The 22,437-nt window shown below is 43.4% G+C and overlaps 1 protein-coding gene, 1 long non-coding RNA gene and 3 other non-coding genes across 7 annotated transcripts; 3 read left to right on the forward strand and 2 right to left on the reverse strand.

Moving 5' to 3' along the window:
• Positions 1-731: 731 nt before the first annotated feature.
• On the reverse strand, positions 732-8,223 carry LOC128892054 (synaptic vesicular amine transporter). 2 transcript variants are annotated; one of them, XM_054152146.1, is made up of 12 exons: positions 8,078-8,223; positions 6,255-6,479; positions 5,980-6,136; positions 5,749-5,891; positions 5,082-5,264; positions 4,909-5,010; positions 4,401-4,575; positions 3,935-3,986; positions 3,621-3,804; positions 3,122-3,255; positions 2,930-3,042; positions 732-2,840 (listed from the first exon to the last, which is right to left on the reverse strand). In XM_054152146.1, the coding sequence occupies exons 1-11, from the start codon at positions 8,190-8,192 to the stop codon at positions 2,974-2,976; spliced, it is 1,539 nt and encodes a 512-aa protein (XP_054008121.1). In that variant the 5' UTR covers positions 8,193-8,223; the 3' UTR covers positions 732-2,840; positions 2,930-2,973. The 2 variants fall into 2 exon arrangements, with proteins under 2 accessions (XP_054008121.1, XP_054008111.1); XM_054152136.1 differs by having other exon boundaries at positions 732-3,042.
• Positions 3,471-3,541, forward strand: Trnag-gcc (transfer RNA glycine (anticodon GCC)). The gene has a single exon. It is a non-coding gene; the product is annotated as a tRNA-Gly (tRNA).
• Trnak-uuu (transfer RNA lysine (anticodon UUU)) lies at positions 4,152-4,224 on the reverse strand. Its single transcript has one exon. It is a non-coding gene; the product is annotated as a tRNA-Lys (tRNA).
• On the forward strand, positions 5,879-20,748 carry LOC128892092 (uncharacterized). 2 transcript variants are annotated; one of them, XR_008461006.1, is made up of 5 exons: positions 5,879-5,985; positions 16,834-17,097; positions 17,812-18,180; positions 18,645-18,774; positions 20,253-20,748. It is a non-coding gene; the product is annotated as an uncharacterized LOC128892092 (long non-coding RNA). The 2 variants fall into 2 exon arrangements; XR_008461005.1 differs by lacking the exons at positions 18,645-18,774; positions 20,253-20,748 and having other exon boundaries at positions 17,812-18,345.
• On the forward strand, positions 6,820-6,891 carry Trnaa-cgc (transfer RNA alanine (anticodon CGC)). Its single transcript has one exon. It is a non-coding gene; the product is annotated as a tRNA-Ala (tRNA).
• Positions 20,749-22,437: the final 1,689 nt, after the last annotated feature.

Raw genomic sequence — 22,437 nt, forward strand, 5'->3', positions numbered from 1 at the left:
TAAATACACATATGGTACGTCCTCTATATGTACAGAAATCTGAACGATCCTTAATGCGTTTACATCGTACGGTACACATAATGGATAGCAGTTACACTATGACGATGCAACGATGGCGATTCGTCGATTCTTGATTGCGATTCTTTACCCCCTATAATATGACGACACTGATTTCTCGAAACGATCGGTTCTGAAATTCGCTTTAGATTTTTATATTTCTCTTTCATGTGACGCGATGCTCCTTCTTAAATATATACGGTTGCGGCGAGCGTTCGTTAAGAATTTGCAAATCGAATTGACTCGCGTTTTTTACCGGGAGTAGGTATGCCATGTGACACAACCTCTTGGATTTCATAGAATTCGAAATGGAAAGCTGTACATGTATATCCACTCGACAAACTTCCAACTAATTCGTTCCAACTTGCTGGCTACGCCACTGAAGTTAGTGTCAAATATTTTATCCGCTCAAAAAGAAAGAAGAATAGCTCCCTCTAGCATCTAGCTACATTACTGTCTTGTTGTTCTCTTCTTTATCAATCTGGTGGTACATGTTCTTCATTTTGAAAATTTCGATTCACATAAGTGGTTTCGAACGGTTAAAATATTTGTTCAAATGCAACTTGGTTGGATTCAATCAGAGATGGATAAAATTTGTTTACTCGAACAGTCAAATTTGTATTCGCCATGAAATATAATTTCACTCTATAATCCAAATACTAATCATCAATTCAACGGAATAACGCATGTAAATTCTCCATCTTTTATGTCTTACTAAAAAATTTCATCTAGATAATCTTGTTCGTCTCTGACATTCAATAGAACCGCCAATCTTATGAGAAAATTCCGATGGATCTCCGCTTTATTCTAATCTACTCTATTATACATCTCTTAGTATACTACAGATTGAAATTCAAAGTTTCTACGATTCTACCACAAATATAATTTCGCTTAATTATAGTATCATATATTTATGTTGCACGAGTGCATTTAGTATTTATATCGAGTATGCTCGCACGAGTATGTATTATTAGCACCTTTGTCGAAACAATACAATAATGCTGCTTCTTTCCTTAAAAATTATTTTCACGTACATTTGCAGTAGCTTAGGACCTGGTTGTATACACATACACGGCCTTTGTTCCTCGAACCGAACAACGAATACAATCAGCCTACTTTTGAGGTTATAGAATTTGTTTATACGCAACTGTTCTATTTAAGCTACCATGCTTACGGAACTATTACTGGAACACGAATACGCGTAACGCGTTTCTACGCGTGTATCTCCTTTATAAATATTTTTAAGAGAACCAACACGGAACAAAGAATATTGAAGGTAGAGTTTCCCGCCGCGAATTCACACAGTTTATCGTATGATTTGCTAATCCTACGAACGCTACGACGCTAACCTATTCACCGATTTATCAGGATTGCCGCATATTGATAAGTGTAAAATAGGACAATTCTGTTTCTGAGAGACTAAAGCCCTACGTGCGTGTATGCATGTACGTATATTTATAAGCTTAGGGCATAGGACCCTTGGCATCTCATAAACAGAATTGTACACTAATAAGACTCTCAGTGGATATTTTCATCAGTGTATATACCATACAGAGTGCGATAAATTCATATATATAATCGTAAATATTTCATTTGAATTTAAACTTGTGGCAATCCTATCGTTTACCGCGTAGTAATAACACAACAGCTTTTCTTTTATACATGTATACATATATAGGTATACCGTCTAGAGAATATTGAAATCGGTTTTTTCTTAATTACCTACTAAGGATAAAGATCGCAAATTCTCTTCAGCTGTCACTACTTGGTTCAACATGTCGGTATACTCTTTTTTACCGACTATCGAATAGAATCGACTCGACAAATTTTGGAGAACTCTTCATGACACCTGATCGCTGTTTTGGCGGTCGGTTTCCCTGCAGCCATTCAGGGAATCCAAATCAGGCGGTTCTCCGTAAAAAAATTTTGTGATTTTGTTAATATTTTTTCGTCACGAGCGGCTGAAGATTTCGCACGGTTTACGGTTCACGAACTAACGAATAAATTACCGACCGATCGCGGTGTACAAGCTACGTATACATCTTTATCGATTGATCGATGCAAATCAAATGCACTTATTCTATACATGCCGATGCGTACAATTTCTTTGAACGCACACACTTATTCTTTCGATCTACTGCTACAAGTACATATACGTGTGTATATACAATTTTCATTAGCTAAGGAAGTAATTAAACGCCTATTTATCGCGCGCGCGCGAATTTCAGAAAGTTTTATCCTCGTACAGCGTGCTTCTCCTTTATCCTGGGAGTTCGAAAGATCGATGGATGTGCCAATGCGTGCTTCGAACATCGAGGATAAAGAGAAAGTCGATCATTCGTTCCGTCGAGATGATCGCGTGTTTGTCAAGCGTTTGATATCCCGCGATATAATAAGTGACAGTGTTTCTCAAACTCCCTAGGATACATTTGAATTGTTATATTTTTAATATACTTTAAAGGCTTTTAAGAAGAATACTTTTTAATCGAAGTTGTACAACTAATTTACTGCACAGAAATGAATGTAACAAAAATTACTTATTACCTGACTTCCAGGTAAAATTGTAAGAATCTATGGAGCTTTTTAACACTTATAAAGCAGCTTTTTTGTTAAACTAGTATGCTTATAATATGCATTTTTTTTTTTTTTAATTTGTGAACCCCAGTTTGAGAAACACTGGTGCAAATGAGCGTCACTGTTCTAAACATAGAGTGTCAAGAGCAAGGACAACATTTTCTGTCGTCTTACGGTATCGCTAATTTCCCCGAGAAGATACACATAACCTATAAAAAAAAAAGATGTATCTTGAGGCAGGTTGCGGATGGGGATCGCTAATTATATTTAACTCGTTGTTCCATCGTGTGAAGAATACCATGAACGGAAAACTGATCGACGAGAAGAGCGTCCCAGGTTAGTTTATTGCTCCTCTTCTTCGTTCTGGTACGTTACGTAGCGCACAGAAGATTTCTCGCCAATGATTAGCGACTGAAACGTAACGAATGGTAAACATAGGGGTTAACGGTACCGATGTTTCATGCATTGCGCGAACGACTAAACTAATTACTTTCTTCTCCTCCTTCGTTGGTGGTGCTCTCAAAAAGTACATCAGAGGAGCGTAAAGAAAGTTGAGAATAGCGATTCCAAATAACATCCATTCGAAACCGATTGTGTTGACCAATGTACCGCTCAATGCAGGTCCTAAAGAACGATAGATGGATAGATGTAATAGTCTACTTGGTTAAATATTGTACAGTTATTTACTAATATTCTCTTGAATAATTATTTTTGAAATTCTGGTTCAACATAAATATACACGATATCTGTCGTTTAAGCCATTCATATATTCTGCATGTAATTTAATGAGGACATTCAAGCAGATTGTAGTTCTAGCCTGTTAGTAATTCCTCCAAGAAGCATCGGTGGTTCAGTGGTAGAATGCTCGCCTGCCACGCGGGCGGCCCGGGTTCGATTCCCGGCCGATGCAAGTATTATTTTTTTTCTTTTCTTTCTCGTTGAATGACATAATATACATGAATGCACGAGTAATATTTATGAATACTTACCGATAGCAAAACCTAAACAGAATGCAACGTCTCCAATGGCATAAACGCTTCCGTAAACAGCACTGTGCCTTATGTCCACCAAGTAACCTAATTCGGGCATCATCGAACTGTCAACCATGCCGATAGCGAATCCCAAACCAGCGTTGGGTACGATCAAGTGATCGATACTCCTTGCCAGTGGTATCTGTGAAAGAGTTGTGGTGTTTAAAATTAGAAAACGGAGACGGCCATAATTTTATTCGAAAAATAAGCGACAATTTATTTGCAATGGTTACAACGACGTGATTTTGCGCGTTACATTCACGAATACTTACACACATCAGACAAATACCAATGACGACAAGTCCGATCAAGGAAGCCAACCACCTGGAACACAAAAATGAATAAAGTATATTCTGTTAAAATTCTATTTGTGTATATTTTAATGTAACTGTGTTAATTGTAATTCTCCACAGGTTGCAATCGCAATAATGTTCGTACGAATGTGAAAGAGTACTATAGGAAATATTTTATTGTAAATAAAAAAGAAAACGCCCGAACAGGGACTCGAACCCTGGACCCTCAGATTAAAAGTCTGATGCTCTACCGACTGAGCTATCCAGGCCATGCATGAGCGCCTTGTAATTGACCATTACCCATCACCGCGGCATAGCGATCAATTTTATTAATATAAACAATGTTGTTCACTAACAAAATGACAAAGCTCGATCAATTTCCGCAATTTTTTTGCTACGAATGAATATTTTTGTATTTTAAAAAATCACTTGGACGTTTACTGACCTGCCCATCCTGTGCCCAAGTGGTCCAAAAAGATTGGTACCGATCAAGTAGCTGATGCTCGCTGGTAAAAACGTGGCGCCCTGTTTCCATCTGCTCGCACCCATCGTGTCCATCATCCAAATCGGGAGGCTAGGCTCCAGCATAGCGATACCCATGTTGGCGAACGTGATGGCACCTACAGAGACAGACTTTCATTATTCCGTGAAACAATACACGTTTCACTGCCAGGTAGAGCCATTCTGATACAGAGAGAAAGAGTCTTTCTTTCCGGAAGACGTATCGATTCTAGAAGTAGTTATGGATGGTGTTGGTCAGACGCGTTACTCTGCCATCGTAAGGCTTGTGGGGAACTTGGCGGAATACAAAGCATATCACATCTTTAAAATGAATTGTTCGTCGCTTTGTTTCTCAACAAGACCAAAATAAAATGATACAATTAAAAACGCTTGCAACGAATTTACCTTACAATAATTTGCTCACGCCAAGCATCGTTTCGACATATACGTACCAGCAGCCAGCACGATGTAAGGATCAGTGACCAACGACTTCAAAGATGGCGGATCTGCTTCGGTATAAACGACGGACGGTTGTAGCACCAGAAGTTGCAGAACTGGGACGATAAAAAAAGGCTCGGTAAGAGCGCGTGACATGAATTATGTGTGACGAAAACTAACTCCTTACTTCCGTCGCCAAGAGCCAATGCGGAAAGTATCAAGAACGGAGCAGATTTCCCAACGAACTCGTACATGACCCCGCCAAAGGGTGGACCAATGAGAACACCGAGGGCCAAACCACCCAACGCGATACCCATCGCGTTTCCACGTTCCTTATCGTCTTGATATCTCTCGGCCAGCATACCCATACCTGCACAAAGATGCTCGTTGGTTTGAATTATTGCTAGGCTACGAATTTTATGCATTTATGCACAACATCATAGAAATCGTACATAAAATATACATCATATACAGACAGTCCTATAAGTATTTGTACCCTCTACGTCTATCGAAGAAATTTGTCTAAATTAAATTATGACTTTAACGTTACCAAATAAGTGTTTCATAATAAATATTTACACGAACAAACTTTTCACATATATATGTTTATAATGAATATTTATTTGGGAACATCAAAGCTATCATTTAATTGAGACAAACTTTTTCAATGAACATAAAAGGTACGAACACTTATGGGACTGACTGTATGTTGAATATATTCTACGATTCATATAATAATATTGTTATTTAGTTTTACATAAGTGAGTGTACCATTTGGTTACGTTTACCACGTTAGTTTGTATCATAATTGCATAAAATTTGCAGTCTGATTATTACTGTTTAAAGTAAACTACCTGAAACGCTGGAGCACGATGATCCGATACCCTGCAGCGCCCTTGCCAAGAAAAGAATGCCGTAGCTTCGTCCAAACGCGAATATCAGCGTGGAAAGGAACATAATGATGAATCCAGTAAACATGGGGATGCTGTAACCAATTCTGGAAAAGCAAACGCGACGATTACTGGAATATTCTCATTGGGAATGGAAACGATGATTTTACATCTACTCTAGAAGAGATAGCTTACTTGTGGGTAAGTGGGCCAACGATAGGATTGGCCAAGAGCTGTACGAAAGCTTTCGATGCGAACATTACCCCAACCGCGACAGTTTCCTCCAATAATTCACGATGTCTCTGCTCCTTTTCCTTTAACTCTGCTAAACTCCCATTGTCGACCGGGTTCTCTGCGACGAATAATAGAAACGAATGGGATGCATGATTTAGAAAAAAAGCCTCTAAAGGAGTACGCTATAGTTGGTCGAATCGCCAACGATGGATGAATATTTCGAAGATCCCTCTTACCAGGAAGATCGATGGTAGATAGGGTGCTGGCGTAAATGAACTCCAGTTGAGCATCGCTTGATCTGTTCGGGGCACAAGGACATTTTGGAGTCGTGGTTATGCTGCTGGTGGTACTTGTCGTGGTCTTCATCGTGGTCGTTCGAGCAGGACCACTCGATTCGAGGTGCTGGCTCAGGGTCGAGTTAGGGTGCTTGATGTCGTACAGAAATTCCGGTATAATGGGCACTGCAAAGAGCATGATTAATATGAACCTCTACCCGACAACAATTCTATCTTCGGACCATCGTTTCTCAATTTTGTTTAATCCTGGAATAATTTTCGTTCATTTAAATTCATTTATGTTCTTCGAATGAAAATCTTACCATAAATTTCTTCTAAAAAGAATTTCCAGTAACGAGACCATTTGTACAGAATATTTGTCTTTATCAATTTCTCACAGTATCCGAAACAATTACAGTATTAGTTTGCAAAGTTTACAGATGAACTGTAATCATCGATTACTCGACAGTAAACGTACGTTTCCCGATAGGAGAAGTAGCTATTGTGCAAACTCTGCTTTCACCGTGGGGGTGTAACTCAGTGGTAGAGTGTCTGCTTCGCATGCTGAAAGTCCTGGGTTCAAATCCCAGCACCTCCAAACGAAATCTACTTTTTGTTCTTTTCATTTTATTTCTTCTCTATTCGTCGGATCAGAGAGCACAGTGCATACAGCACCATTTTGAGCGAAATCAAAATGCTTACGAAGCTGATTCTGATAATTATTTTACGTTTCGAGGTCTGGCCCCTCGATTTGCAAATCGAGTGGTGACTAAATGCGATAAAATCGATTAGAAAATACATGAAAACATATACGACGAAACAAAGTAATAATCTTGTTGGCAAATTAAAGTTACTAAAGTTTCAAAATAAAAAGAGTACTCCTTTTATTTTTGAATTCCTTTGAATTAGAAATGCGCTCGTGTTGTTGAACTTTCGACAAGATCTTCTTAACAAGAAGATGGTCGTCAGGACCGAACGCTAGGAAATGCACAGATGAAAACGAGTCCAGTCGAAAGTCGGATACGCGTTCGGATGGGAAAGAAAGATCCACGATCGTTCAACCGAAAGCGCATCTCGTGATTCGTTAGCGCGCATAAGCTGAAAAGCTGTTTCGTATACGCTCCATAAATGTATGACCACTTATCCGGATTGCCAGAACGCGTCGGTCGTCCCCTGGCGTATATTGTGTTCCCGACGCTTCCAGAGGGACCCCACGATAACCCGTGCCTCGTGAATTAAACATCTTACCGTCACGGTGAAAGAAATCAAAGCACGGTACACAGCCGTCCGAGAGGGAGAAGTTAAAAGCTGGAAAATACGAGTGGCCAGCAGCTCGGTTACAGTCGAACACTCTAGCGTCGTAAACGCTTTCCTCAACGTCCTGGGACTCGCAATCAGAATTTTGATCGACTCCGAGAGCGGCAAAGTGGTCACAGTCGGCTACTGTGGGAGATATGACGAATGGTAGCGATTTTCGGGGTGAACTACCCCTAGAATCTATAACCAACGATAGTGATGTTCGCTGTGAACCACTGCAAGAAGCTGTGAGATACGATGCCGATAAAACTAACTGTTTCTCCTTCTGTAAATTTCATTTGAATGCCATTTGGCAGTTGGCAATGCCATTGATCTAATATATCGATAGGAAATCCTGAGAGACAGTAGAAGTTGGTATCTTCAAAGATTTTCATAGCTGAAGTTGAATTTTATTCAGAGACATTCTCTTCAGGGTTCTAGTGGGTCCAAAATGTAAGCTATGATTATTTTTGTAGCGTTTTACTCACCGACCGTAGTCAGAAGCATGTTGTCCAGGAGCAGAGCGATGGCGACGATCACGAGAACCAATCTCCGCGATTCTCGACATCCTTGCAACCAACTGGTCCATTCTCCGCCACCCATCCTCGCTCGCTGTTTCCTCGGGTACCCTTACGTCGAGGTAACCTAAAACACAGACGTAAGGATGGTTCGCGACTGACTCCAGCTAGTAGCAATGGCGAAGAAGTGAGGAAGAGATTCACAGATCGATAGGAAGGTGCAAAATTAGATGTCCTCGTCTCGAGAGGAGGATTGGATCTTATAATTCAAAGATTCCACATTTGTCCAGATTAAACGGTAAGCTTAATATTTTCAAATAAATGTTTCACCATGAATATGCACGTGAATAAACTTTAGGGCATGTACATATTTATAATGAAAAATTGATGCGGAAACCTGCCCATTTAATTCGGACAAATTTTTTTAATTAATCTAGAGGGTACGAATACTTATAGGACTGTACGCAGAATCTCTTAATTCCTCATTGAGACCACGAAGACCCAAACATCAGCGGCTGACACTCCTTCCTTCTACAGCTAACAAACCACCAGCAATTTCCAAATTAATTTCCAACTCCACCACAATTTTTTTTATCAACAAAACGAAGTTCCCCGATGAATCGAGTGAGTAATTAAAAGAATGACTCGCCCCCTACCAAGAGGGAATCGATCAGGGCAGAATGGACAGCGGATTGGCTGCATTGTGCCCCGCACTCGCCCTACGTTTGCCAGAGGTTCGCACGAGAAATCTCGAGGACTATTTTAATTAAAGCGACCTGGGCTCTTTTGCTCGCCGAGACGAGACTCGTCGATTCTCGGGGCGTGTCTCGACGTTTGCAGTCGATCGGAAAGAAGTCAGCCTGGAGTCTTTCGTTGCCGGCGTTAAATGGATCCTCGAACCTACGCGAGGTAGGACCAACGGGAGGAACAGCTGCTTTCACCGCGTTCGATCGCGCCACCAATCGCACTTCCGCCATTTTGGGACCACTTTTCCTCGAGTAACAGACGTTAGGCTTTCTTGGACAATTTTTCCATCCTGCGAGCTGGAATCACTACAGACGCAATCGTCGAGACGATTCTTAACCCAATTCCTGTGCTGCTATTTTCGTTCTAGCCTTGTCTGTGTATTTTGTCGCGGAAGAGCGGAGGTGTATGTTTGAACTTTATTTTAAAGACATACAGTCGGTCCCATAGATATTCGTACCTTGTAGGTATATCGAAGAAAGTTTAAAATAAATGATAGGTTTGTTAGGTTTCCAAGTATATGTCAAGATTATTCATATACATACTATTATTTAATTTAGTCAAACTTCTTCGATAAACACAGAGGGTACGAATATTTATGGCCACCTTTAATCGTTCGACTGTAAAGCAGTGAAGATATTGCGTGCTTCGAGAAAATTTAAAGAAAGGTTATAATATTTTACATAATACACGTATATTAGTATATAATACGAATATGCATGCAAGTACGTGGAGGATGTAAAGTGGAGGATCGCGTGAAATAGATTGGAACGAATGGAATGCATGGATCCATCGCGATAGGATCGTTCGAGGAACGATTATCGACATTTCACCCGTGTATCGATGGATAGGTGGGCTATAGAATTAACAGCATTAATTAAGAGCTTTTAATGGTATCTCCCATGGTCTCTCGCGCGACCATTCCTGCAGCCCACGCCCTCACCGCCTCTCTTTTATTCGTAATAACTCGATTACTCGATGCTTTTAGCGCGGGCTAATTTTCGCAGGCTCCCCGTGAATAGGAAACCATTAAGGCCGTCGGAAGCGACGCTCGACAACGATTCCGCGACCCCCTGCCACCTTCTCTGGCTTATTAAGAAGCGCTTTCTGCACTTTTTTTTTTTCCTTTTTGTTCCTTTTTCGCAAACTCCATCGAAGAACTCGGATACAATTTTAGTTAAAAGGAAGGGAACGCGAGAGAAACGAAACCTGGAAGCAGATATTTCCAATATCTCATGCGGTGTTTGCGCGTCTCGAGAATAATGCTCCAGCGGGGGTTGGTTCCGCAAGATAAGTCACCTTTGGCTTCGGTCTTCCTGCCCTAACCGTGAACACCCCTCCATCACTCTGTCCATCCGTCTATCTCAGTGGTTCTTAACCGTTTCTAAGCTAGCGACGCAATTCACTCGTCTTCGAACGAGGGGACGATAATGGGAGAGGGATCGAATTATTTAATCAAACTGATCAAATTTAACCCTTTGCATTCATCTCGTTGCAAAATATGCGAACATTTGTCTAACGAATGTGTTAGAATAGATTCACGCAGGCTTCAGTGAATTTATTCATTAAAATTCACAAATTCAGGCTTTGGTGAAGGTAGGTTCAATGTCTGTTTCATCGTGTGATAGGTTTAAAAAAACCGTGGAAAATAGAAGTTCGGCATATCCATTGTCCAGCCAGTGCAGTGACGAAGAATCGCTGGGCTCTCCGTTTATCCACCCTTCGACTTCCCCTGTGGGGTGCAGTTGTACGCGTGAATACACCCGCGTTCACGCGGTTCCAACAAGCTGGAACGTTAAACGTTCCTGGCCAGGGATATTTATGGAAACTTTTTCTCGTATCAGCCCTCGGTGTTTAAATGTACGATTTGTTTAGGTACAAAACTTCTGGCGTGTAAATATTTGCTCGTCAACCACAACGTTTTTCTTCCGAGAGAATAGTTACCGTCCTCGTACACTGTAATTCTATTAGATCTTTTTCGTATTAATTCGTATAAATTCCACCAAAGCGTAACATTGGCGTGCTTCAAAGACAGAAACAATCGGAATCCTCGTACGCGTGCGTCGTATCGTGGGCTCCGTGGAAGTATGCGGGCGCCTGTTAGAGACGAGTCAAAGATTGATAAGGCTGGGTAGTCGGGGGGGGGAATAAGAGAATCGACAAGAACGCAGTGGGGGAAGCAATCAGCATTTTCCTGAAAGCCGAGTCGGTCCCCTGGGTGCGTGCATTATTCTCAGAAAAGACTGGAAAGGAAGATTTTTCTCTTGCCACTCGTCGGCCCTCGATACTTTGCTTTTTGCTCCTTCCGTCGTGTTTCATTCTCTTATCTGTTCGGTAATTACGACGAAGAATGACCGCGAGCAATTCCGTTTATCTGCTACGAGAAAAGTCTTTACCTGCTTCTCCCTACTCCGATCCTCCTCAATCTTCTCCAACCACGGGAATTCAATTTTCACGGGTTTTCCACAGACCTGGGTTAAAAGAGAAAACCTACCGCGCGAAAGGACTCTTGGATTGTTACCTTCTCCAACAGGTGTGACCTGAAAGGTGCGAACCACAGGTGTGAATCTAGACGACTAGAGGACCTACCATCGTATCGATACAGCGTCACGAGTGTCTAATGGGAAAAAGTTTCTGTTGAAACTCGTGAATATTTCTACAAAGTTAAAATTTCGTCACGAGGCAATTAAAAATTGGACGGTCTATCTATTTAATTTTTCAAACTCTCCAAATTCACGAATCGTATACAGATTTATTTTTATTAACGCTTCAACTTCGGAATTACTTTATTTAGATACTTTAATGAAAAGTTCTTTCGCCCACCCTGGATGACGTGCCAATCAACGTATTGACTCTTACAAGCCTGATTTTCCAAATTACATTTAAAAACATATATATATATATATATATATCAGTGTCTTTATTATTTGAACAATTGAAAACAAACCGATCGCAATGATACAATTCGATTTAAAAGTCCGGTATCGAATTTGAAACTTTGGGCATTTAAGGGTTGAAACGTGTAGTATTTCGTATGCTACTCGATCGTTAAATAAACTCCGTTCCATTAGTCGGTAACTTCAATAGAACCTTTTTGTTCCCTTTCTGCCCCGTAACAATCTAAAAAACCATACAATGATCGTTTAAAAATTCCCCCGGTGGCAGGTACGCGCGCGGACAGATCCACGCGAGCCCGTCGACTCGTCGATCGTGCTCGAACGCCGAAGTGAATTTTCGATAAGTCGCGAGTAATGCCTGGAATCGATGTGGCTCGAGTGCGTTATCGAGGGATACGCGCGCTGTCGAAAGGGTTTGACACGGTAGTGGTTTTGCGATTGACAGTTTAGCTGGCTCCGCGTTGATGAAGTGACTTGGGGATCCGGCAACTCATCCGACCTCGTTATCCCGATTCGATGGACGTGTACGTTACGCGTTCCCGCCCCCTTTCACCCTCTCCACCCTCTCTATTCCTCTCGCTCGTTCTCATCCCCTTTTTATCCCCGCCGCGGTCCTCCCACGCCCATTTTCTCGTTTCACCCGTACGCGATTATATTCCAGAGGCGGTCGAAGGGGACGGGGGAGGAAAGGCTAATAGAAAAATCGTGTCCACCGTCAACCCGCTCGATTTATCTTAGAATCGTGCCGTTCGCCTACTCGCGACACTCGCCACGGTTACCGGTCGCTTCTTCCGTCCGGCTAACGTAATTGTCGCGCATTCTATCCCTAATCTACTTCTCAGGGGTGTACGCTGGGTCACCGGTGTCTGTAACCGTAGATGCGTTCGTGACTCTAGCGTTTGTATTGTTCACGAAATCTCCTACATCGTGCCCCTATCCTACCACAATAGCACTAAAAACACTTGGACGATGTGCGCTCGTTACTATGATCGGTATTTTCAGCTTCCTTTAGTCCACTGCAATCGGTATTAAAAGATTAGAGGCATTGCATGCTAATGCATCGTATGACATTACGATTCAACGTTCTAATCCTGGCGGAGCTATCGATATTTCAAGGATTAACACGTTGATCGCCAGACTGAGTCACAGAGAAGAAAGGTCTGCGGGACAATTAGAGATATTTAGCTCTTGAAGTTAATTGTCCAAGTTCCTTGGCGGAACGCTCTGTCACCTATGCGTATGGGTGACGTGGCGTTCAACGTGTTAAGATGTCTAACGCTGTGTGTGTGTCGGGGAGGAACAACCTCGCGAGGCACGTAAACACACGATATCAATATACGGTATACGCAAATGTTATTCAGAGTCTACAGACGAGTCTATAAATGCCGCTGGAACAGCTGGTTTGAGGCCACTTGGAATATTCCGTGTATTTTCTTTAATATCTACGAGTCGATAGATCTTTCATCACTTACTGTGTCCACTGAAATATCACTAACTTATAAACGAAGAAGTAAAGCGATAGTTCGTGGTTTGAACTATCCAATAAAATTATCCAGAAGCCTATTCTGTTCGCGTCTCCCACCTCGAAGAGCTGTATCCAGTCTCGAAACACAGTCGAGCGAGCGTAGATCATAACAAGACGGGCAAATCACCGCTAAGAATGGTTTTAATACGGTTACTGGGTGTCGCGAAAACCAGTTCTCTACAGTATCCGACTGGATCGGATCCTCGACAAGTCGCGAAGTTAGTTTCAACTTGGGGAAGCAATTAGTGCGACTGAACAGCCGGAACAGCACGGTTCTGTCGAGTGAATAGCTTAATCGTATCTTTGAGAAATCGAAACTTTAACACGGGCTCGCAACCGAGAGTTCTCGCTAGAGAGCTTTCTTGGCTTCGGTTGTTCCAAGCGGAACGCCGACTGGACTTTCACAGGCGCATATTTTGAAACTTTACACGCTGTGTGTGTGATCCACCTCTGGGCAATTGTTGCGTCGTTTACAGGTGTGTTTACATTCGATGGAATGAACGTTGACTGTTACAGGGAATCAGACACGCTAGAAAACACCATCCCAGATAAAATCGCCATTATAAATAAAAAAAAAAAATGTCACCTCACAATTAAAATACAAATATTTCCCTCCTTTACACGCAATGTCCGCTCCTCTACTTGGAGCAAAAGTTTCCAGAACGAGTGGCTGCTCCTCGACAAATTTGTGAGGACGAAGGCCACGACTACGTACGCATTTGGAAATCGAATTTCTGTGTGGAACGTCGATTAATCGAGATTGAATGTGACAAGGGCTGGATAGGAAAAGGGCAAAAGCCAATGGATCCGTGGATGGGTGTTCCAAGTTGGAACCGTGGCGAGGAGAAAAGACACGTTTAAAAGGCAAACTGTTGCTTCGCGCCTCAACAAGTTGGCCGACAAAGGAAACGATTAGACGTGCGATCGATTCGCCGACTGGTCGTTTCCGTTGTCCCGTGGAGGATAAACGGCTCGCGGTCCAAGATTCGCGATAATCCTTCAGAACTTTTATTGTTGGAACAAATTGTTGCTAGAGGTTCCAATTTAGCAACGTAATTCAACTGTAAATGCGTAAAGATAAGAATGTAACAGTCGCGTGTTTACGCCTGAATGAACGGGAGACACTTCGAAGACATTAGCAATTCGTTTAATTAACGCTGAAACCACAACTATTTAAAAGAAGAAAAGATAGTCGTTACTTTTGCCTTTCGTGGTACTTATTGGAAGGAATGCTATACCCCTCTGTTTGTCTCTCGGAACAGCTTTTCGCGACGGATTATCTTCGCACTCGTTCGACACAACGCGCGAACACGTGACGATAAAGACTGTCGGCCGACTGGTGACGTAAATCGCTCCGCAGATCTGCGAGCTACGAGATCGGCCGATACACAGTGAGCCGGAATTAGTTCGCGCCTCTGTTGCACGAATTTTCTTTTATTTTTCTACAAAGAAATTGTTTCTTCGCTTACGTCTGAATCAATGAAGTGTACCAGACTGTTGCACCGGTCTGACTACAAAGTAGAATAAGACCGTGTCTGGCTAGACAATCCTCCATTTGAATAAACAGTTGCGTTCACGATGCGTTGGTCTGACTAACAAGTACGATAAAACCGTGCCTGGCTAGCCAATCCCCCATTCGAGTAATCAGTTGCATTTATAAAAACTTTGACCAGATAGTAGAATAAGACCGTGCCCGGCCAGACAAGCAGTTGTACCGAGTCGTCGAGGTAGAAAATTGTCGTCTGGAAAAAATCGATCAACGGTTGCATCGGTATTGCGTCGGGGGACACCGACACGTCGCGACGGTCCCTCCTCTTAATTTCGCAGCGACGGGCGCGCTAGATATCCAGCGTGATCCACCGACGCTGCAGAAGAGGAGAAATGGAAATGGAGGCGCGACTGCCGTGAAAGGAGCCGATTGAATGCAAACAGGAACACGAAACTAAATTACGACGTTCGATGCCGTTTAAACGAATTTACGAGATCGCCCCAGCCTCGTGTCTCGAGCCAGCTTCCCTGTACCATGGGGGAATTACGACGATCGTTGCCGATGCAGCCGACGCCAGACGTTGTTAGATAAATCACGCTACAAACGAATTAATCAGGCTCGATAGAAATACCTACGGATGACGCATTTGTACGTCTATGGAGGTACACCCTGTGGATCACTGGGTAAACGCATCTCGAAGCTTGGAACGTTTGTTTATTGGAAGGGACGAAGTAATTTGCGAGTAAGATACTTGGTAGCGTGGAAGCTTCGATTTGTTTATGTAAAAAATGTAGCGTCTGGGCTTCTTACACTCAAGAAGATCGAGTCAAATGAGAACACGAACCCTAGGGCGATGGCAGTGAAAAGCTTGGTCGATCCTCGTTGGCTGGGGATACGAGAGTTGTGCGAATCTCGATGCCTGGATGCTATTTTGTAGGGACGTCTGCAAACTATGCTAGCATTTATAACAACTAATTAATCCCCTAGAACGCGGTACAAAGCAGTTTGCATAAATTTTCTTGAGAAAATTCCATTTATCTCTTACACTGTCAAGAAGAACAAGCTCAAACAGAATATTGTTCACTCTCGAAGAAGATGAGAGTGTACGAACGAAGAATCGCCGAAATGGATATGGAAAGGAAAGAGAGAAGAGTGATAGGGTGGAAAGGAGCGAGGAACGAGAGGGACGCGAAAAGCGAGGGTGGTCCGAAGGAGAAGGAGCCTTCTCGGTTACCGGGTCTGGCGATCGGGTAATCGTATTATAGCCGGTAATTACGAGACCGCTCGCAGTGGTACAGGAGAAGCCTGTAGCTCGTGCAAAGTACCGGGCAGGGTTATGCAGATTGCTTTATAACCTTGTTACCGATCGCTCTATTAACGTCGCGAGCTTGATACCGGAGACTCCCTTCCAGCCTCGGGAAAGGACGCGCGAGAAAAGACCTGGGAAAGAAACGCGACGGGTAGATGAGTCGTTTATTGCGCGTCCATGAAACGGGGATCTCGTAAACGCAGCGGTGACGCGTTTTTTGTCAAAATCCGTGTCAGAAACATGAGATTGGGAAGGATAAAGCGAGGATAAATAGCGTTCTTTATTTTTGGGATTACTAAGATTGTGAGAGGGAGATTGGAAGCTCGGATGTTTGGATAAAACGTTGGATTAAAACGTTGAATGCTTGAAAAATTGGATGCCTGAAACGTTGGATTTTTGGATCTTTGGATGCTTGGATGCTATATTCTGGCAACGTCTGCTAACTACACTAGCGTTCATAGCAACCAATTAACCCCCTATAACTGAATGCAAACAATTTCCACAAATTCTACAGAACCAACCCTGTCGATATAACCACCTATTATCTACGCTAATAATTCCCCCATTCGTTTATAAATTCGCCAAGCAAGCCAAAATTTCCAACCTCCCTTTTCTCTCAACCGTCCACCTTCGAGTTCATCCACCTAAACAAATTCGCTAGCAACCCCCGGCTATCGATGACAGTTCCTTTTGTTTTAAATACAAAACGAGATATTACCGGAGCCGTCTACGAGTCGTAAACGATAAATTGACGTTTTCCAGAATAAACTTTCTCTCGCTCGCCACGTTTCGCCGTTTTCCCCATCGCTATGCCCGTTTGTTCTCGACAAGAGGAGCGTGGTCGAGCGATCTCCAGGGAAAAGACGGACCAGACGATTCGAGAGAGAAGCTGCGAATGACACGCGGAAATGAGGGTACGGTCTCGAGGACGAATTCAAACTCGGCGAATCTCGATTACGAACAAGCCGGTCGCGGCAGGAAATTCAACGGAAAGGAATCTCCCCTCGAAAGGACAAGGTTTTCGGGGTGAGAAAACGGAAAGGGAAGGAAGGAAGGCTGAGTAACACTGGTAGATCGAAGGAGGGCGTCGACATAGGGGATGATCGCGAGGATCTACTGGATCGTGGATGGTTCTTCGCGGGAGTTAGCTACTGTTCAAATTCTGAACAGTTGAAATTCGAGTAAAGGAAAATGGATATGGATATGGAACGATGACTGTTCCATATGCTTTAAATTAAAACATGGAATGCGAATATTTGAAGCTTCTGCGAATACCTTGTTTCGAGAGGAATCAAAAAGAAACGAAACTAAAATGTGTTGCACGATATACAGTCAGTCCTTGAAGAAATTTGTTTAAATTAAATGGTAGGTTTGATATTTCCAAGTGTATCTTTGTACAAGCTTATTCATATACATATTTATAACGAAAAATTCATTTGGTAATATCAAAACTATTATTTCATTTAGTCAAACGATACAATGTGTACATGACGCATTTTCCATAGATAGTCTAAAATTCGTTTCGTCATTTCACTTTTCTAAAACTCGAAAGCGAATGTGTTTACCTATGTAATATAGATACGATTCCCTATAATATAGCCGGCTAGAAGCGTTTATCCGGTATCAAAAGTTTCGCCCCCACACATGGGTCTCCTTCGATAAGCCAGCCGAAAGTACTCCGCAAACTTCCCAAACATTAATCACGAAAAACATAAATCACAGTCCAGTAAAACGTTCTAGCTGAATTCTCCAAGCATACGTGAGTCCCCGGAAGCGTATGCTTCGAGCACCGGTGGGCGTCCACCGCGCGGATTTATCGACTAATCGGTAACAGGTGCCTGGCAGGAGCCGATAGCGTTAAAATAAATCACTGCAGGGTCGTGGAGCGAAACGATCCCACGAACACACGAACGCAAAGGAAGGACTTTGTTGTAGGTGGTTTCTTACCTATGATGGTAGATCGGAGCGACGACGCGTGTCGGACGAGCGCAGAGTCGATGGAGCTTGGTCCCGATCGGTGGATCGGTGGTAGGTTCGTGAAACTGGATGACGAGGAGCAGCCGTGCTTCCAGGTGGAAGCGCCGCGGCCGATTGAGAGCGACGAGAGCGGTAAGGGCGCATCTCACCCCGATTTTTCCGGCTCGAGGCCGTCGCACTCTCTGCTCGGCGTCGTCCGTGTTCCCATCCGCGTCCGCGACTCCGTCGTTTCTTCGCCCGTCCTGCCCGTCCTGCCCGTCCGCGCTTCTCGATCCTCCGAGGATCCAGAGTCCCGCGGCAGAACACGAAAGCGCATGGTCCATCGCGCCCCCGGAAGCCCCCACTGTTCCCCATTGCTCCCGCCCCCTTTCAACGTTACACGGATCCCCGTTTCCCTCCGCTTCTCTGCCCTCTGGATTCCGCGTTTAACCCCCATCTACTGCCGACTTTATCCCTATGGTCGCCCTCGGTCGCGACTCTCACTTATTATTAGAGAAAAGGTAAGCAAGACCGATTTTCGTGTTCGTAATGAAGTCAGGGGCGCAGTCGAGGAGGGGAACATGCGTTCTAAATTCTGAAATAATTGGTTTTTCCAGCGACCTCGGGGGTTGTGGCTACGTTTGATTGTAGCTACGAGGTATTCGAGCCGATCGGGTCTTGCAACACTGCTAACGGAGGTGTCAGAAGATAGAAGGATAAGAGAACACGGAGCGACGAGACCGATAAGTATGTACCATGTAAGAGAGTTTAGTGTATGTGGTAGAAGAATTATTGTAGATAAAAGTGTTATAGACACTCTTCATCGAAGAAAGCGGGATCAAAGGATAACGAACTGTATATCTGATACTATCGTTTGAGGAATAATTGATCTTTTCAAAAATTTCATCCAAATTCTCTTTGCTCGAAGGAGACTTATCACAACCCGCTTATTAAAAAACCAAATAGTCGTTGGTCTTTCAACCCCCATTGTAAGGTATGCAAATATGCATTTTAGCCTAGTTCCAGCCAGCGATCCTTGGTCGAAGATTTCATCGAGATCGAAGGAACTCCTTCTCGAACGGAGTTTGTCCAAGACTGGAGGTATCGCGCTCGTCTCTCTGGTCGGCCTTCGGTTCGTCGATCGATAGCGTTTTCTCGACATTTACGCGGGCAATGGAAGAGGCTGGAACGACGACAGAGTCGGCTCCGTTTCTGGAACGTGATAAAAGGCGGTTTAATAAAGCCCCGCTCCTAGTCCGCGTGTCGAGAATTCTTGGAGTGTTTCGCGTTCCTTTTGACCTCGGACCGTGCACCCTTCCCAACCGCTATCTCTCATTCTTCCACCATCCCTCGTGTCGTAATCTTAATGGCGTTCACTCGCCCAAATACCACCCTCCACGCACTTCGTGATTATCCAACGACTTCGCGGTTGATCCGCCTGAACCGAATCGTTTCACTAAAAACGTTCGCGTGGGACCAGCTGGCCAACCAGGGTAACTTCGAACCGGTATCGCACGGTCATGTTTGGCTCCAGAGGTGAAAGTTGTACTTTTCTATCTTTTCTCTCTGTAGTTTTGCCCGAATAGTACTTGACCACTTCGGGTCAATTTTTGTTTCGAAGTAAAAAGCCAGAGGAATACAAATAATGTTCGACTTAAGTATTTCCTGTGGCCTTTGAGTCGTTTAGTCTGCACTTTTGGCGAAGATTGTACAGGTGTCTCGCAATTTTGGGACGTGGATCAACATTTAACGCATGAATTGGAGAATCGGAGAAATGCGCCGGTTTAGCAACAAGTTGCACCTCGTGCGTTTTCCCTAGAGTTTCCTAATATCAACAAGTGAACCGGCTTCCTGCCTGGAATTTCTATATCGCTTTCTCGTTCAGCTCCACAGGTGGTGAGTAGCGGTTCGATTCCGCAGGAGTCATCCGTGCGTATCTGCATTAACCCTTTCGTTTCTGACGTCGTTAAAATTCAAGGAGTCGAATTTCGTTTTAAAACAGAGAAAACAATTCTGCCTGCTATTCCTGTTTTCTGTAAATATTACATACCCATTTTGTTATCGTACTTGGAGAGTCTCAAACCAGGCTCACGCGGCAAAATGAGACGATGAATGGCGGGGAGTTTCGTATAAAATACTTGTAATATTCCAATTCTACAAATTTGGACTTTTAATATAGTCCACGTTGGCACTAATTTGTCTATAAAGTTCGCAATTGATACTAGAAATCGATTCCTCCGCAAGAATCGAAGCCCTTTCAGGACGTTTGCGAACGATGGCGACGACGGAGGAGAAGAATCGCGAAAAATATCCAAGAACGAGCTAGAGGGGAACGGAAGATCCTGGCCTGTCCACGGCAGGCACTCCTCTATCACGGTATACCCATCTTCCGTGTAATTAATTCGAGGAGGAACGGATGGATCGCGGAGGGGAAGATTGCCTCCAGTGGCATCGGCCACTTACCAGCTCTCTTCTTCGCGAGACTATCGCCACTCCTCGATCTTCGTCGAGTTTCCGCGTTTCTACCCCCAAAAGACACGCGTGTACTGTCGAATCCTTTCAAAGTGTCGCGATTTTTCCCTCGCCTAACGTCGCGAAGCCATCTCCCTTCTTGGAATTGCTAGGTCGAGGCTTGGTGTTATTTCTTGGATACTGTGACGATGGAATTTTATGTTTAAGCTTTGAATTTTGTAGTGACAATAATAAAAGAGTTGGATAAAGTTTTTCTCTATATTCCGTAGCGAATAAAAAGCTGAAATAGAATGAGAAACGATCCGTACGCGCCAGCGACGGAAATGGCGATGACGGAGAGATTACAGAAGAAGTCACTCGACTCGAAATTGCCGAATAATTCAGGGAACGTGTGGCGTGGAAGGCCACGGTCCACCCACGCCCCATAAAAAATTGAGGAGGTCCTTGGTCAACGAGTAAGAACGCGCAGCCATCGAGCTAACTTTATAAACTTCAAGTTTCGAACCAAAATTACTATTAACATTGCATTCGAATTGCTATACTTGACGATAGAGTATCTTCAAAGTGGATGCCTTCCATTCCAACATCCACGAATCGATGCACGCCCGCTACCAGGCCTACAAGACGATTTCGAATATCGCCAAGTGAAAGACTGCGAGAACAACGGACGTGATCATCGATAGGGAGGCCAATAACGTTCCACGGATGCAGTCTCGCGCTGATAACGAGTAAAGTAAACGAAAATCACCCTCGTCGAACGAGAACGTGGTTTTCCTTCTTTCGGCCAATGTTCGACGAACGTTTCTCGCGAATAAAACGATCTCGAGACGCATATCGTATTTTCTTCCATAGTCGCAGTCTGGAAAAAATCATCTTAAATCGGAGGAAGCGTCACGCGTCCATCAAAATATTTTCACCCCTCGTCAAAAATTCGTCTTTTGGTCTCGAGATCAGAAAGGAAAATGGAACGAGCGCGAGAGAGAAAATCGATGTCCATCTGGAGCGGTGAATTACATCGAAATCCTTTTTCTCCGCCACTCGACTTCCTTTCCCGTATTCCCCGCACGAGTTAACTTCGCGTCGGTTAACCACTTCCAACCCCTTCGGTCCACTCGCCTTTTTCTCCTTGCAATTTCGACAAGACGGGATCTATCGCGCTAATATTATTTACCATTTTTCAATCGTATTCTGTTATACTTAATTAGAAATCGTTCTTTTCAGAGCAGGGTGATTTGCTTTCGTCGAGGAATATCAATGGACCAACAAAAGAGAAGATCGAACCGTGTCGATCGAACGCCACTTGAAGTTATCAAGTTATTATTCAAAGAAAAAGGAAATTGGTAAGAAAGGTTACATTTGCGATTAAAGTAGCGATTTTAAAAGCCACGAATACTATAAAACTAGTGATTAATAAACAGAAATATTATTGGTAATTTAAAGAAATTATGTGTTCAGGCATATCGGTCTGACTCAGGACGGCCACCTCTATGTAACGACTTCTCCTGTTCGCGTAACACCTGCATCTGTTTCTATGCTCAGACTGAGGATAAGATTCGAAGTAGAGTGATCCCTCCAGGACCCTGGCTGACTAGTTGGAACTACTACTTCCCTCTGGCGAGCACACTCGAGGTATCGAAGGTAACTCGACCCGTTCCTTCAACTAAGAACCGTATCACGTTACTAAATTAAAATTACATGCAAGCAAAGCTGCAAAGTAAATTAAACTTGGATGCTATTAACTGGCAATATTGTTTTCTCGACCCAACAGTACTTATCGACCGACAAATTATCGACGTGCCGGCTGAGGCGCGACCATAACGACGCCAATCTCCGAGGGATGGCAGGACAGGAGAGATCGATCGTCCCGAATGGAAATCGCACCCCCGTGAACGCGTGGGGTGTGCAACGTGCATCGTGGTTACGTGGGTGCGTGAAAAC

Source organism: Hylaeus anthracinus, unplaced genomic scaffold (genome assembly GCF_026225885.1).
Source record: "Hylaeus anthracinus isolate JK02 unplaced genomic scaffold, UHH_iyHylAnth1.0_haploid 0, whole genome shotgun sequence".
In the NCBI taxonomy this organism is placed as follows: Eukaryota; Metazoa; Arthropoda; class Insecta; order Hymenoptera; family Colletidae; genus Hylaeus; species Hylaeus anthracinus.

Coding starts and splice junctions, on each gene's coding strand:
- LOC128892054 (XM_054152146.1), bottom strand. CDS start 8,192: ATGGGTGGCGGAGAATGGACCAGTTGGTTGCAAGGATGTCGAGAATCG. Junction 6,137..6,254: donor ATCTACCATCGATCTTCCTG/GTAAGAGGGATC, acceptor TATTCGTCGCAG/AGAACCCGGTCGACAATGGG. Junction 3,043..3,121: donor CAACGAAGGAGGAGAAGAAA/GTAATTAGTTTA, acceptor GTTACGTTTCAG/TCGCTAATCATTGGCGAGAA.